Source organism: Daktulosphaira vitifoliae, unplaced genomic scaffold, assembly GCF_025091365.1.
Source record: "Daktulosphaira vitifoliae isolate Bord-2020 unplaced genomic scaffold, ASM2509136v1 Scaffold_2, whole genome shotgun sequence".
NCBI lineage: Eukaryota > Metazoa > Arthropoda > Insecta > Hemiptera > Phylloxeridae > Daktulosphaira > Daktulosphaira vitifoliae.
In genome coordinates this window covers 46461393-46478678 of record NW_026099573.1, presented here as the reverse complement: position 1 = coordinate 46478678, position 17286 = coordinate 46461393, and the positions used below count along the sequence as shown (strand labels likewise).

Here is a 17286-nt window from a genome sequence, read left to right as displayed (position 1 = left end):
AAAAAAAAAAAAAAAAAAAAAAAAAAAAAAACACATCATAGTAAAATTAATACCTTCTCCGCTTCGCATCGAAGCTAATAAGTTCGTATATTAAAAATTTAAACGTGAATAATAATTAAAGGTACAATTATTATGAAATCACCTAACAAGGAATATCCTATAATAATATGATAGCAATGATAGAATCACATAAATTAGGAATCGTTATCACTTTTAACTTGGCTAATCATGGAACACTCAAAGTTGATAATGTTTCTAACTTTTGTAATAAAGATTAGAGATGAGCATTTTTGTTAAAACGGCACCGTCTTTTACTCTAGGTTGGCACTCACCCGTGTCTCTTTCGATATCAGCCGTGTAGCTATTAATATAACAATCGTTTGTCTCCTCGCCCTTGACACCACGATAAGGCCGCCGCCGAATATGGATTACTGATATTCTGGTCTGTTCCGCTTCCGACGTTCACCTTAACGGTTTGATAATTTTTATGTGTTTTTTTCCACTGGTGTGCAAGTTTGATTGTGTGACTTAATTTTATTTATAACAACTTGTGCGTCTATACTCTTACTGGATTACGCGACATTGTATAAAGCGCTTTAAACGTTATTATTATCCATGGAAAAAAAATCGCGTACTGTTACCCTTAAATAACGTAATAAGCGTTTACTTCTGTACTTTAAATAGACTATCATTTAAAACCATAAAAAAATGATAAAAAAATCAAAATTTAACAAACTTCAAAATGCTGAATAAACGTATCTACTGAATTAAACTAAGAATTTTTGGTATCAACATTTTTTTTAAAACTTTGTCTATTTTGTTTTATCAACTTAATTTTCATAATTTAATAAAGTTCTCTTAATATTCTTAATCAACAAAAATCTTTTTATTGCGTAAATATTTTCAATATTTTCGTGTATCTTATTTTTTACCTTTAATAATTATCCCTAGTTTAAGGTAACAGTCTTCGACATAATAATATATGTACACCATTGGTGACTTTAAATAAAATATATTTTGTTTTTTCTACAAGGTATCAGCATATCATAGTCTACAACAACACTTTATATTTTAGTATATACTTAATATTTAATAGTCCTTGTTTTTTTTTAAATCCACATATTGTCCAGGTGTTTTTTTTTATAGTCGAGACCCTTGCATAAGTGGTTGACGACCACTTATGATTTGTAATATCTATAATTGATCATTTTATCTATTGGGACACATTGCTTCTAAAAAACTGATTTAATTTGCATAAACTTGATAAATGCATTTTAGTGAATCAAATTTTTTAGATGTTATTCAAATAAAAAAGGGTATTATTATCTTCTACCTAAAAATGGTATTTCTATTTTGTCAGAACTTCAGAAATGTCGATATGCATAAGACAAAATTTTAAATTAATATTTGTTTTTCAGAAAAATTGTTTTGGAAAATAGTACAATTTAATACTTTCCCAGCTTACAGGATGGGGTCGGAGGGATAGAGTCACTGATTTTATCAATTTATAAATATATCTAATCTAAATTGAATACAAAATGAGAAGTATTTTTAATTTTTACCAATGTCTCCCCAAGTTGAAAAAATTAATATTGATAAGATTGAATCAACTTAAGTAGTTAATTTTCCCCCAGATAACAAAGGTCTCTTTGAATTATTAATTTTAAGTAATATTTTAAGAAACATATAATAAATTTCATAATATGATGAGGTTTGAAGTAAACAATTTAAGAACAAGCGTTCTCGACAAACAATGTGCACTACCTGGGAAAAAATGACTATCTGAAATGATTAAAAATGTTCAAAATCAGTTTTTTGACTTATTGGAGGCATTGGCGAAAAATTATTATTGAAAATAAATTTTTTTAATTAGATTGTATTCGTTATTAAGTCGTTAAGTAGTTAACATAATCATACATCATTATCAGACCATACAGCAGTGCCTTCACCATCAGGTTTACTATTTTTCCACTGTCCACCATATTGGGTACCATTTGACCATTGAGCTGAGCCCCAACCATGCATTTTATTATTTGACCAGTAACCATAATATTTCATTTCAACAGTATTGAAATCATTATTTCTATCTGTTTGTCCAAAGCCGTGTCTTTTCCCATTAATCCAATTTCCAGAATAAAGTGGATCCTCCTTTTTAGCTGGCACATATGTTCCATATCCATTTCTCATACCATATTCAAAATTACCTTGATACCAACTACCATTTGGCCAATTTATGATACCATTTCCCTTGAGAAAACTGTTGAAAAAGTTACCCTATTTTTCAAGTTAAAACAACTCCATGATAAAAAATATTGTAGCACTTTGGGATCGTGGCACAATGTGTACGTGACATAATTGAGACAAATAATGGTATGACATAATGGTATCTGACAGCAATTAAAATCACTATAATAAGAAACGCTTCGGATTCAAACACTAGCTGTAGTTATTGTTATTTTTACGATTTAGGTAAATTATTCCAATAGAAAAATTAACTCTTATTTTTTGTTAAACATTGACTGCCATTTGTACATAGAAGATACTCAAAATGACACCTTCTTCACAAAAAATTAAAATTTTCAAGTTTACTTTTGATAGTGTTCCGGAAACTGACACATTTATATATATATCTTAAATTAAAGATAATGTAATATACTTTATTCTTCTTATTCTTTTTCCTCGTTTTAATCGCAACTACTTGGGGTCGGCCACCCTTATACAAAACTTCCACTTGACACGATCTCCCACATCATCTACGTTCACATCAGCTGTCGTCTTATCACATCCTATAGCAACCCTCCATCTCTTTTTTGGTCTTCCTTCAACATTCATTTCTATAACTGTTCTTACAGCGATTCTTCTCTCCTCATAACATGACCAAACCATCTAAGTCTATTTTCTCTCATCTTATCCACGATTGACGCTACACCTATACTCCCTATAATATGCTCGTTCCTTAACCTGTCTTCTCTAGTCACTCCACTCATCCATCTAAGCATTTACATCTCTGCTCTACTTTCTTATCAACCGTCCAACACTCTGAACCATACATCATAGCTGGTCTCACTAGAGTCTTGTAGAATTACCTTAGTGACACGGCCCGCGTCGCTTCGTTATACACGATGCCCCGCGACTCGTGCCACCTTTATCAGCCGTCGCCCTACTATGAATATTTGACTGACCAACACCGCGTGTTATACGCTACGGTGCAAAGTCCAGCAAATGCCGCACGGCCGACGACGACCCGCCGAAAATGGTGCGAGAGTCTTCCTCCCGTTGTGAAAGCGACAACGTCGACCAACCGAACCGCACCCGCGCACCGTCGCCTACAACGCTGCTAACCATTTGCCGTCCAAGGATTACGCCGGACATCGCGTCGTCGACGCCAGCGATAGTGCCGCGATATTATGCGAAGATTATTATTACTGTGTTAATCTTTTCGGTTTGTTTTATTTTTGTTAAAATAATCTGTTGTCGCTCATTTAATAAATGGCCCATGGGTCTATACCCTCAAAACCAGTGTCGACCACATTTTTGCGACGTAAGTCGTATCATTAGTAAACCCAACCTTGGAGCATTCCAACTCTTACCCGAAAACCTTCTGTTACTCTTCCTACGTTTTTTACACTGGTACAAGTGCAATCACACATATCTTCTATTATATTAATATACATTTTCGGGTCTCCTTTTTTCAATAATGCCCACTTTAAACCTCTCTCGGTACTCTATCATACGCTTTATCCAAATATATAAAAACCATAGACAGCTTTTTCTTCTTTTCCCTAAACTTTTCTATTAGTTGCCTCACACAAAATACTAGTTCCATTGTTTACTTACCAGGCATAAATCCAAACTGGTTTTTAGATACAGATGTCTCATTTCTTATTCTCTTATCTATTACGTTTTCCAACATTTTCATACTATAACTCATAAGCTTTATGACTATAATTTCCATACTCCTATATGTCACCTTTACCTTTAAATATCAGGAACACAATACTTATACCACAACTTCCATTCATTTGGAATTTTCCTTTCCAATAAGATTTTATTTAAAAGTTTCTTCAACCACCTTATGCCAACACCGACTAATATTTTCCATACTTCTACTGGCATTTCATCTGATCCCACTGCTTTATCTCTTTCATTGATACCATAGCCTCCGATACCTCTTTTTTACTAATTAAATGCCATCACACAATCTTCGATTAAAAATTAAATATTCTACTACGTAACTTGAATCCATCCAGATTATGCAATATTAAACGTTTGGTCATAAAAAGAATCACCGGAAATGTTATTGAATCAACCATTTTGACAGAAAGATTTAAAGGAGAAATTGTTCTGTTGCCACGTATCCCAATGATTCCGTCAGATACCACAATATCATTCAAAAGGCTTCAATTCCCTGTTCGATTAGCATTCGCAATGACCCATTAACAAATCTCAAGGGCAGAGAATGTCCATTTGTGGCTTATATTTAGAAAATCCATGTTTGTCCCATGCTCACAGCCTCCCATTACTCTTTCTTACTAATTAAATCTACCACTCCCTCATTTTACTAGATATCCTCTAATGTCACTTTTAGGTACTTCTAATTCAGTAATTTTTCAAAATACTCTTTCCTCCTTTTTTCACATCATCATCCATCATTCGAGAGTACCTTACTATCAACACTTTTTATACATCTTATATAATGATAATCTTTAGACTTTTTCTCTCTTATGTTTGCAAGTCTATAAATTTCTTTCTCGCCTTCCTTTGTTCCTAGCCTATCATATAACTCATCATATCTCTTAAACTTCGCCTTACTCTCTGCACAAGCTTTTCTACTCCATACAGTCTTCTCTCCTTTTGCTCATCTGCCATACTTTGGATTGCTTTTTCTTTCTTTCTATGCATTTTGGAACGTCCTCATTCCACCACCAGGTTTCCTTGTTTCCTGGCATTATACTCCTACTCTCACCAACAATCTCTTTTACAGTATTCTTTACACAACTAGCAAATCTATTCCACACATCCTTTATGTCTCCCTTGACATTCCACACTATACTCTCTTTTACCGTCTTTACAAACTCTTTTTCATTTTCCCCTTTCAATTTTCACCACCGGATCTTTTGATTTTCCCCTGTGATCCTTCTATTTTTTTTAATATGGTTGCGCCGCTGGAGTGACATCGTGTTATATAATTCCTCAATTTTGGCTTATCAAGATACGAACATAAGGAAAATTTGCGTATAATAAGGCTATGGCTATTGCTTATGTATATCATAACCCCAAAAATTAATAAGCTTATGGCTCAAAATCACCAAGGTGCAGAATTGGCTTTAGTAGCAATTAAAAGTCTCAAATCTTGAGTTTATTGAAAAAATATAATTAATTAAACACTACAACTAACTTGTTTTGATTATAAATTAAACAATACTGTTGATAAATTAAGTAAATTTTAAATTATATCAAAATATATGCATAAAAAATCATTACGGGAATGCGTCCCAATGTACGATGTTCAACAAAAACTCCAAGATACTAATGAAATATTCAAACTATTTAAGACGGGTCAATACTTAATATACCCCAATTTTTATTCAAAGGCCAGAGAATGTCCATTTGCGGATTATATTTAGAAAATCCATGTTTCTCCCATGCTCCAGTGTTGGTAAACCGTCAAATTTATTCATATTAGCAAAGGACACATTAACTATAAATATTCTGCACCAAATAGCGCTTATTAAATTTAATATTATCAAACATAATAGTAACATAATTGTTTGGAGTAAAAATCAACCTTTGATTCCTCATTGATTCATTTTAATTTATAGAAATATAGAATTTTGATATTACTTCATTATTATTTATTGTAATTGAATTTCTGATAAATAAAATATAAAATCAAAAAAATTTTTTGGTTCGTTCTTCATTGCAAACCATTAAAAATTATATTCAATGATAATCTCCGATAGCTCAGATTCATACATTTTATAAATATTTGCACAAGTATGTTACATAATTGAAAATAATATTAATCGTATAATAATCAAGCCATAACGAAACGTAGCTTGGTCATCTAGTATATATATATTACACTTATAAATCATAAAACTTGTAATTAGGATATAAATAAGGAAATAGAAGATGTAGCTTTTGATCAGATTTTCATCAGTTTTTTATAATCGTGATTTTAATTACTGTCAGAGATCATTATATTTGACCCAACTATGCCTTGTAACCAGTGTGCCGCGACCCTCCAGTGTTGGGTTTTTATTCTTTGAAATTGAAGTATATTACATAAGGATTAATTTAGGAATATGTAATTAAATTTTTGGTGGATTAGTTATTTTTTGAATCCCCTTTGAGGGAAGATAGTGTCAAATTTTTAAAAATATATATACCAAATGATAGGTAAATATCTGATGTGTCTTTAAAATAAAATTGTTTCTATATCCTATTTTAAAACATATGGAAGTAAACAAGTTGAAAAAATGTCAAAATTGACCTTTTTTATAATTTTAATTCTCGTATGATTTACCCTATTTACTGGGAACGATGGACATTTTTTCAATATTTAAGAGTTCACGAATTTAACTCTATACAATTTATGATCTTTTGACATATTATTCATCAAAATGACAAAGTGAAAATACTGAACAAAGAAGCTTATTTTGGCAATCGGATGTACAAACAAGCAATAGAAATCGAAATTTGTCCTGAAAATTAAAACAGAGAAGAGGGATGGACTACTAGTAAAATTTGGTTAACTATCATACACCAGACAAATGAAAAACAACACACAGTAATAAAAATAGCTTGATGTGTGAAACAACTACAATTAACATAACAGAAAATTTCCGTCGTAGAAAAGGAAGAGATTAATGTCAAGAAATCTGTAAACAACAACAAAAACCAGATATAAACAACAAACCGATAGCTGTCAGAAAAATATTACAAAAACAACAGATAAACAATATCGACGTTATCAGTTACAACTGATATAAAAACATACCACTATCGTAAACTCATTTAAATTATATTACTTTTATTATATAACAATCAGAAAATGTATCTAAGTATTATACTAATATTTAGAAAGTAATTATTAGTACTTTAAATTATATGTTAATTTTATCATTGATTGATAATGACATCATTCTTAGTAAAAAGGCATCTGACTACTTATTCGGTGGTCAGTGATTCATCGATGAATGTTACATTATAGTTATTATTTTGACTCTTCACGAAGACACTTATCCGCGTGGTCAAATTTGAACACCCCATTTACCACAATACCTCTGATAGTCGTAAAAGGCGACTTAAGTGGTTTGGTTATATCTCTTAAATTTTAAAATAAATCCAATACCGAATTTACTTTTATGTTAAATCATTTATATAGTAATCTGAAGCTTATTGTTTATATGCTTATAAGCTTATTGCCGAAACTAATTGTTACTATTTATTCAGTGTAGAATAAATCTTTAATTCGGGTGCTAATTTTAGGTATTTTAAATTGTAAACGCTCAAGAAGGAATGAGCAATCAATGTCACCATTAATAAGTTTATATAAAAACACTAAATTTTGACTATTCCTTCTATAAACTAAAGTATTTATTTATTTACGGATTTAAAATCCTTTAGAAAAATACATCTTACAGTGCAAATATAACAATAGACAGAAAAAAAAATATTGTAATATGTACATGACACAATTAATAACAACAAATAGCAAAAATTAATAGTAACAGTATTCAAATTATAATATTATATTATGCATATTAAATGATATACCATTTAATAAAATCATTAAAAATGTAAATCAAACAAAGAATTGATGAAGAGCTATGTATACACTTTGCTTAAAAGAATCGCGTGACATGAAAAAATATAAAATATCTAAATTTTCGGTAATAAGATTGGCTAAAGATAAAGTCCTTGGAAAAAATGATGCGGAACTATAATTGTTTTTATAAAATGGAACATAGAACAAATTAAATTTTCTTAAACTACGATTTGGTATTATAAAATCAATCATAGATAACAGTTCAGGGGAATCAATAAATCCACTTAACAAATCATATAAGAACATAATATCTGGAATATTTCTCCTTAATTCACAAGACGTAAATCCCAATTGGGATATCTGCAAGTCATTAGATATCTTTAATTTATAACTCAGTAACTTAAAGAATTTGAACTGAACATTCTCAATTGAATTACTGTAAGAAAAATAACTCGGTGACCACACAATTGAACTAAATTCAATAAAAAAATAATTGTTTAAATGTATTAAGATTTTTAAAATTTTTTGTGAGCCTATTTAGGAAACTTATTATTATAACTTAACTATTTATGAATCTTACTTATCTGATTGAATCCAAAAAGTAAAAATAGGTAATTCGATTTCTCCAAACATAAATGTAACCTCTGGAATGCCGCAAGGTGGTCATCTCTCACTTTTATTATTTATAATTTTTATCAACGATATAAACACTGTATTTCGACATTGTAAATTCACTTTATTTGCAGATGATTTAAAGCTTTTGAAAGGTTACAAATATATAAAAAAAAAAATCAAACTAATTGGCCGCAACGAAAAATTTGTAACTTTCATGGCGTTTTACAAAATTATAATAAGAGGGTCGCCAACCTACTGGGCGAAACAGTGTATTGTCGGACCACAGTAGGATTTTAAAAAAATTAACTANTTTAAAAAAAATTAACTTTTTTATATTAAAACAATTAGAAAAAAATATATAATTAATAAATATTAAAGTTGATGTCCGTTGAGTCGTTGATAGTAGATGTACACCAAAACCTCGTGACAGTTGTCACATAACCATATTAATGAGGGATGACCTTATACAAGGCCGTTGCCCGTACCTTATAAACTAGGGGAGTAGATTTTTGAAAGGAGAAAAAAAAATACACGAGTCCATTGAAGATGGAACACGCAAAAAAGAAGAAACAGATGATAGTTAAGTTGAATTAAGGGGACTTTATTAAGTAAAAAAAAAAAACAAAAAAAATTAAGTTAACACGAGGCAAAAAACCGAGTCTACAAATTAAAGGGGACAAAGAAAGAGAGAAAAAAAAAACAGATATTAATAAAAAAATAGTTACACCTACACTTTTATTATTATTAGAGAATACGATGAACGTCTTCGGGTACCCGCCGGCTATTAATCGCAGCATTGCCGCTAAGCACGACAGGTATACGTTCCAAGTAAGCGACTGGTTTCTGGCAGTTAGACTTAGCTTGCAAGACGTTGGGACACCCCGGAATAAAATGCACTACGTCACCACATTGTACCAATAATATATTCATCACCCAATAAAAAATCATATAAAACCTATAATAAAACATATATAACATGACAGGTGGTATTGGAACACGCCTGCCATGTTGAGGGACCTAGATAAAAAAAATATAGGGACACCTACAAAAAAACTATATAAAAAAAATTCGCCACACGTGCTTATGGCACGGCGCACTAAAAAATAACTGGCTCAAAACATTATATACAAAACTTATACGTTACCAGCCCCTAAGGGCTACAGAATATGAGGCAGGCTCAACCGACGCCAATAAACAATAAATTTACATTATAAAAAGTAGCGGACACTCGCGACAAAAAAAAAAAATATATATATATGGTTGCAGCGCACACAACAAAAACAAAAAAAAACTCACGCTACGGACGAAAATTAGCGACAACCAGTTCCGATGATGGCTAATTTCCGACAACCCGTCCGACGTTTGACCCGGCGGTCTGTTGGCGACAACACGGCTAGCCTTTGGAGTAGGGGTCAAAAAAAAACCTAATACCCAGTGCCGGAAATTACTAAGAACAATTTAAATAAGGCGACAATGTATGCGGTGAGCAGTGCAAATGACGTTCAAGATAGGAAAGGAGAGGGGTGAATGTACACACAAATGCCGTCCATTAACCGGTTGAAGTAGTACACAGCTGACTATCTCGCACGCGCATAAACAAATCACAATACCTTATCATAATAATATTACTGACAAACGCCGTCGCAGTCCGCATTCGACTCAAAACAAAAATATATATATATATATACAAATAGACAAAAAATAACAAGATACTTTTGTCACGTTACACTTTATATGTCAATTTCCTCAATAGATGATTGTAATAAATTACAATATGACCTAAATCAATTCTGTTTATGGCGTGCAAATAATGGTTTAAACTTAAACACGGATAAATGTAGTCAAATTACATTCTCTAGAAATAAGCAAATATTTTTATTTAATTATCATATAGATAATGAAAACCTCAATATTGGGTATAATTTTTTCTAATGACCTTACATTTACCAAACATATAAATAGAATCCCTAATAAAGCCTTACGAGTATTTGGAATTTTAAAACGGAATTGCTGGGAGTTTCATGACCCAATTTGCCTACGTGTTTTATACTTCTCTCTAGTACGATCGATTTTAGAATATGGTTCGATAATCTGGAACCCTTATCAAGAGTATCTAAAGAGTAATAAATTAGAACGAATCCAAAATCGATTTTTACGTATGCTGGCATATAAAACAAATAATGTTGAATTAACATTGCAATCATTATCTTTAAAATATGAAATAGATAGTTTGGAATTTAGGAGACAATTTAAGGACATACATTGGCTCTATAACTTACTAAACTTCAAAATTGATTGTCCAGATATACTTGCTTTAATTAATATAAATGTTCCAAATATCACGTTAAGATCCACATCTACATTCTACACTCCTACTTGCAAACGTAATTATTGTCTATTTGCACCGGTAAACCGAATGTTAGCTCTAGGTAATAAACTTAATAATTTTGATTTTTTTTTTACCGAATTCACATTCAGATTTAAAAAATTGCATGAAAAATAGTTACAATCTTTAGTTATAGTTTCAATCTTAAATACTTATTGTTGTTTTTTTTTCTTTTTTTTATTATTCATCTTTATTATGTATGCCAAATTACTTTATTCATGTATTTTAACTAATTATCTCTGTACTCTATGCCCACAGTGCGTTTATTAAATAAATATTATTATTATTATTATAAATAATATCTATATATCTTAACTTTATCAAAAGCCTTTTGAAAATCAGTATAAATTGAATCTATTTGAACGTGATCATTGAGAGCAGCAAGTATTTTAGATTGATAAAGAAATACATTGGTGACTGTTCCTTCTTTAACCTAAATTATTAATTTAAAAAAAACCCTAAAACTCCACCGTAACCAGAATGGAATATCCTATCGGCCTTATATTTAAATGATAAATATTTTAGAAAATTATTTTGTATTGAATCTAAATCATGAATTTGAGTAAAAAAATTATTAAACCAAATAAGAGAAGCGTATTCAAGGTGAGATCTTACTAATGAAAAATAAACTGCATTAAGAGATTCAGCGTAAAAGAATTCGTGGCAACTTCTTTTTATGAAATATAAATTAGATGAAGCCTTAATTTTTACCTCATTTATGTGTGAATCAAAAGTTAGTTTCGTATCAAATGTAACTCCCATATCTTTTACATTATCTACTCTTTGAAGAAGATGATTGTTTAAAAAGTATTCATGCAGCATGGGGTTTTATATATATATATATATATATAAACGCTACAGGTTGGTCAGTCGTCAAAACAAAAAACAGACGAGTTACACATCTGAAACTCAATCAAAATGTTTGATAGGACGAAACAGAATGCATGTTCTACAATTGACAGAGGTCTTGGCTCTGTTCAAGGGCCCAAAAACACACGATGACAAATTATTGTCATATTAATAGCTGACATGGCCCGTAATAGCGCACTATTCATTTACAATGAACCAACGCGTTATCCAGTCGTGATTATCAGCTGTCCACCGTCGCACACATTAGTGTTGACGATAACACTAGTTTGTATTACCCGGCGATCGGTAGATAGGACAGGGGGTGCAGCACCGCGAGACACGTCGGCGATTATGTAAACCAGTTCACCTGTGATTTACATCCGCCGCACGTGTCGTCGAAATTTAGATATATTGACTTTATTATTGTCAACCGTGTTTTAATTATTTTAATTTTATGGATATTATTAAAGGTGTAATAAATTGAATCCACTATTATTTAAATCATTGTGTTACATTTAGTTTATTATTAACAACCTTTAAATCCGTGTCATAGCTGGACTATTAAAATGAAGAGATAGCAGTAATCGCCTGCCTATAGCAAGGCGCGGTATCATATAAAAAGTTTTATTATCCATAAGTTGAATTCTTTGATTTCAAAAAATCACTTCATTGCTTTTTTTTTTAAATTATGTGACTTAATTTTAAGTATTTAAATTGCTAACAAAATTACCCTGTAGAGTAATCCAGTATTAGAATGTAATACTCCTTTGCCATGAAGATTTGTCTCTAATAGACGCCCGTCATATGTGAAACCAGTCTTAAAATGTAAATGAGTATTTTGATTTCGATCTTTATGAAACTCAATTTTTTCGGATTTTTGATATCGGATTTTCGGTTTTTTAGAAGTATCATCAGAAGACACTTTTTTATTAATTGATTTTCTAAAGTTAAAATTGGATAATTAACAAACAACAAAAAGATAAAGTTTATTTATTTAATTTTTACTTAAATAATTTAAACATGATTAGCCGTCCTTACCTAAGAAGAAGGTATTGGTTTTACTATGTTTTGTTTATTCTTTGAGTCTATCCATATGAATTCTCTGTTAATACTAGACCGATTATGTCCAACAATACGCCAAATAATCAAATATCACATCTTGTTAAACTATCAGTGCCATAGTTGAAAAAATTACTATCAGATGACATAAAAAAGGCAAATGTCCCAAAAATTATAATTGTTATAAATCAGTGAGTTTTTGTATTTTTAGTTTTACTTTACATTGAAATCATTTTTTTTAAAACTTGAAAGATCATTCCGAAATTTTTAAAATAAAAAAATTATGTTTATTATTTTATTCTTGTAGAAACAGTGTTATTCAATAATATAATATACTCAGAACTAAGGTATGGTAGGTTATTTTGTATAAAGAAATGATCATAAATCTTATAATATATGATAGGTGATGTATCACCTATTGCATTTATGAAGCAATTAACTTATTTATTCGTAAATGTTCGGTTAAATTTAAAATTAAAATTTAGTTTTATTACATTGACACAGTCGTATCGCTTTTCAGCTGGATAGTGACTGCGTCACTGCTACCTATCCTCGTCTGACAAGTTACAAAACGTCGAGTGTCCGCGGGAGTCGCAAATCACTCCGACACACGAACTTCCTCTCAGAAATACGACGATATTTTTGTTACGGCTTGTATTTTGTTATTTAGTATTCATAAAACATTTAATTCTCAGTGTATTATTTATTTAATTCTACCTTAACTTCGTCATTGGCGGAGTCGTAATAAGGATTTAAATTTGTTGCACACTAAGAAGAAATTAAGGTGAGTACTGAGTTAATTGCGGTAATTATTATTTTTAACAACCTTAATCAAAGATTTGCATATTAACGAACCTACAGCTTTAACTTACTAAAAGTATAGACGGACCCAGAAAAGAGAAATTTTTAAGATTTAATTAGTTATAAGGCTCAAAATCACCAAGATTGCAAATTCCAAGATCGTTTTTTTGTAAAAAAAACTTAAAGCTATAATGATTTCTCTTTGTTCTTATTATCACAAAAATAGCATATGAATAAATAATAAAAGAGCAGCGTTCAAAATTCTATACTGTTTTTGTTATTTTACTTTTAGGTCGATATTTTGCACAAAACTATCATTACGATAACGGTTTTCTAAGTATGATAAAAATAACAAAAACTAACAAATATACATAATATAAGCTTTGTAAAGTAACTTCGATACATTGCTTACCTATATTAAATAAATAACAATGAAAATAAAATGTATAGTCTTCTACGAGAAAAATAAAACAAGTACCTAATATAGAGCATATTTTTTAAGAAATTTCGAAATATCCAAATCTTTTACAATCAAATTAACATTACATGAATAGAACGAAAATTGGTTAATGAAATAAATTATCTTTTTTCTAAAACAATGCTTTAATTATGCTTATTTCATTGAAATTTTTAATGTTCCCGAAAATGATGCAGCGTTCCCGGAATGATGAAATTGGCATCATACATATTATAAGGTACATATAAGAAGGAAATATTTAAATTATAAACAAATGTTTTATTAACAAAGTTATTTTTTTGTATTGGTATATTTGTACTTATACTCTTGATATTAATACAGTCTTATAAGCAAGTCTTTTGATATATTCATAATCAGTCTAGTGCAACTTCTATAATCACAGTAACAATCTTCTTAAAATTTTAATCAGTCCTTACAATTTGACTCTTTTGACCTAAAATTAATATCTACTTCTTTGTACTTCTATAAATTTTTAAAAAAATGTTTAACTTAGTAAAACAAATTTGTAACAAACGACTAAATAACTAACAAAAGCATAATAAAACTTAACAGTTTTATAAAACCAAAGTCTCTAAATTTCTACAAATTATTAAAGAAAACATAAGTAATGACAGAAACTCAATAAAAAATTCTGTAAAAAAACAACAAATTAACTGACAAGATTATTTAAAAAACATAATAAAACTTGATATTTTTGAAAACATCAATGTCATTATCAAAATAATAATATTCCCTATTCTCTTCTTTTTTCATCAGTGGTGTCGGGTTAATATTGATTATTTCCTCAAACTTAATATAGGAAACAACTTTTGGTTCTAGTTTAAACTTTTTGGTACTATTACGCACAGATCTTAAAAAGGTTACCAGAATTTCGCCATCATCGTCATCAATACATGTCTGGCAAGTAGCAACATATTTAAAGCAAAGATTCGACTTTTCAGTAGGAACTTTGACAAGTATGAATGTCCCAGAAGATATGAGATTCGGATGTATATTTTCTTTCCCATAAGATGTACCTGCTTCAACACCAATCTGTTTTTTTTCTTCTGATTTCGAAGAGACATTGACATCAAATATTCATCATCTGAAGAAAATGAGTAATATACAGACTTATAAATGCTTACTCTTTTTCTAAAATTCAACAAATTGTCTGTTATTAACGGCTCTTTGTCTACTGGAGATTCCATGGCAGGCGTAAAAACATTCACAGATTCAACTGAATTTACATTAAAAAGGCTAAAAGCTTCGATAGTTTTAGCTCTTTGTGAAATTGTTCGTATCTATATAATTGTATTGAAACCTCTAATTCCTTTTGCCAAAATATTTTTGTTATGTCCATTATTCCTAGGATAGCATCCAAAGGATTTGGAACTCTGTTTCTTTCTTCTATCACATCTTCTTCGGAGATAACAGTTACTTCAATAGAAGATTCTTTGAACAAATAAACGAATTCTGATGCATTTCTGATGTCATTACCCAACAAGACGTGACGGTCAGCTGTTATTTTTAGGTATCCTCCAATGCCATCCATAGGGCCCTTACTATGCCCAGACTCGCTAAAAGTCCAACTAGATTTGGTTACTTGTTGAAAATGATTAATCAATGTTTGTATCCAAAGAGTTACATTTGTACGGTTCCGATACTGTGAGGTTGGACCATCAGAGTAAATATGAAGTGTGTCAATATGTTTGTTTTCTAAAATTGTTATTAATATTGGTTTCATATGAGCCCATACTGCATGTGCTTGGTGATCTAAATTTTCACTTACGGTAGCAAAAGATTTTAATTTTAAATCACCGTTACCGTTTCGGGAATAATATACTCTTGTATGAATAGATAATGGTTTCTTTGCAAAATGTGTTGACTGTATTTCATTTGTGTACTTCATAGTATAGTTTTCTGAAAAATCTATTTGTATCATTATTTCACTTTCACGTAAATTGTCTTTTAGCTCTTTTTTCAATTTGTTGTAACTATAAATGCCGTATAAGTGTTTTTTCATAGCCCGAATAACTTCAAACAAAGTAATTTTCAACTCTTTTACTGAACTCGATATCGGTACTTTTTTTGTTATTTTAAAAGTCTTTTTCTCATCTCTTACAATTTTATCTTCTTGAACAGTCTTCCATATAAAATATAATAAAGAATCTCTATTATCTCCTAATTAAAAAATGGGAATTTTGCATTTTTCACACAAACTATTCATGCAGTCATGAGACTTAACATCACAAGTGTATTGTTCAATAAAATTTTCTATAGACACATGTTTAAGCTCTTTTACATATTTCAATTTATTGAACTTCTGTTCAAAATTTGCATGTTTGACACACAAGTATGTTCCTCTATACCTTGCTTTTGGAGCTACAACCCAAAATGGCTTAGATCTTAATAGCGTCACTTTGGATAAAAAGATTTCAGTTTCTTTACCAAATTTTGACACCAGGTCTTTGTTTTTTTATACCATTATGTTTCACAGAGTCTCTCTTAGACAAGCACATTCGACTTACATCATCTCGTCCGAAGAAATCAATAACCTTTTGGCAAACCTCTGGCCTCAAATTAATTTGATGAGTTTTGACATCAGACTTTAAAATTTATGTATAGTTCCTATCCTTTGATCTAGCCGGTAAAAACTTCTTAGCCATATGAAGCATTTTGTATTTCCGCAAAGTATTTCCACTAATACATTTATGAAAGACTTCTCTCTCTTTAGAGTTCTTTGGAAAAGCTTCAGCCTTTTCTTGCAATTGCGCAGTCAGTACTTCACTAAATATTATACGTTTGCGTACTTCAGGACATACCTGAAAATCTTTTAGTAAAGCATTAACTTTCCTAATGGGACGAATGACGAATTTAAATGTGCGCGCACATTGACTATACGGCGGCCATCTTAAATGCTCACTGCGGTTTTGTCAATAGAAAAGTATTTGAAGTTACTTTGTTATTTCGTGTCTTAAAAACGAATTGTATCAAAAATTAAAAGTAAAAAACATGTTCCCATATTGACGGACTATTAATGTACGCTCTAGGAATAATGAACTAAAAGCTATTGTTGCGGCGTGATCTATTGTATGAGTATTATTATGATTTTTTTTATTATTATTATTATTGTGATAAGCGGACGATCAGTTTTACTCAGCGGAGAAAAACCAGTCTCCTAATAAATTCCTCACTATTCACATATAGAAATGTTTTATTAATTCATAGTTAAGCGACATAAGAAATATTTTTCTCGTAAAAATTAAAATACAGTCCACAGTCGTAACATTTGGTTCAACAAATTATTGCGTGTTGTCGCTTATTGTTTAAGATTTAAAAATAACG

The 17286-nt window shown here is 30.4% G+C and overlaps 1 protein-coding gene across 1 annotated transcript; it reads right to left on the bottom strand.

The window, feature by feature from the left end:
• Positions 1-1911: 1911 nt before the first annotated feature.
• On the bottom strand, positions 1912-16460 carry LOC126898325 (uncharacterized). The gene is made up of 4 exons (XM_050672265.1): positions 16424-16460; positions 15189-16122; positions 12355-12565; positions 1912-2274 (listed from the first exon to the last, which is right to left on the bottom strand). The coding sequence occupies exons 1-4, from the start codon at positions 16458-16460 to the stop codon at positions 1912-1914; spliced, it is 1545 nt and encodes a 514-aa protein (XP_050528222.1).
• Between the last annotated feature and the right edge of the window lie 826 nt (positions 16461-17286).

Bases quoted from the DNA above. Each gene is read 5' to 3' on its own strand.
- LOC126898325 (XM_050672265.1), bottom strand. From the start codon at position 16,460: ATGTGCTTGTCTAAGAGAGACTCTGTGAAACATAATG. The intron at 12,566-15,188 runs GTAAATTCAGTT...TTTTAACTTTAG, and splicing joins AAGCTTTTAGCCTTTTTAAT to AAAATCAATTAATAAAAAAG. The intron at 2,275-12,354 runs GTAATTTTGTTA...CTTGAAAAATAG, and splicing joins ATACTGGATTACTCTACAGG to GGTAACTTTTTCAACAGTTT.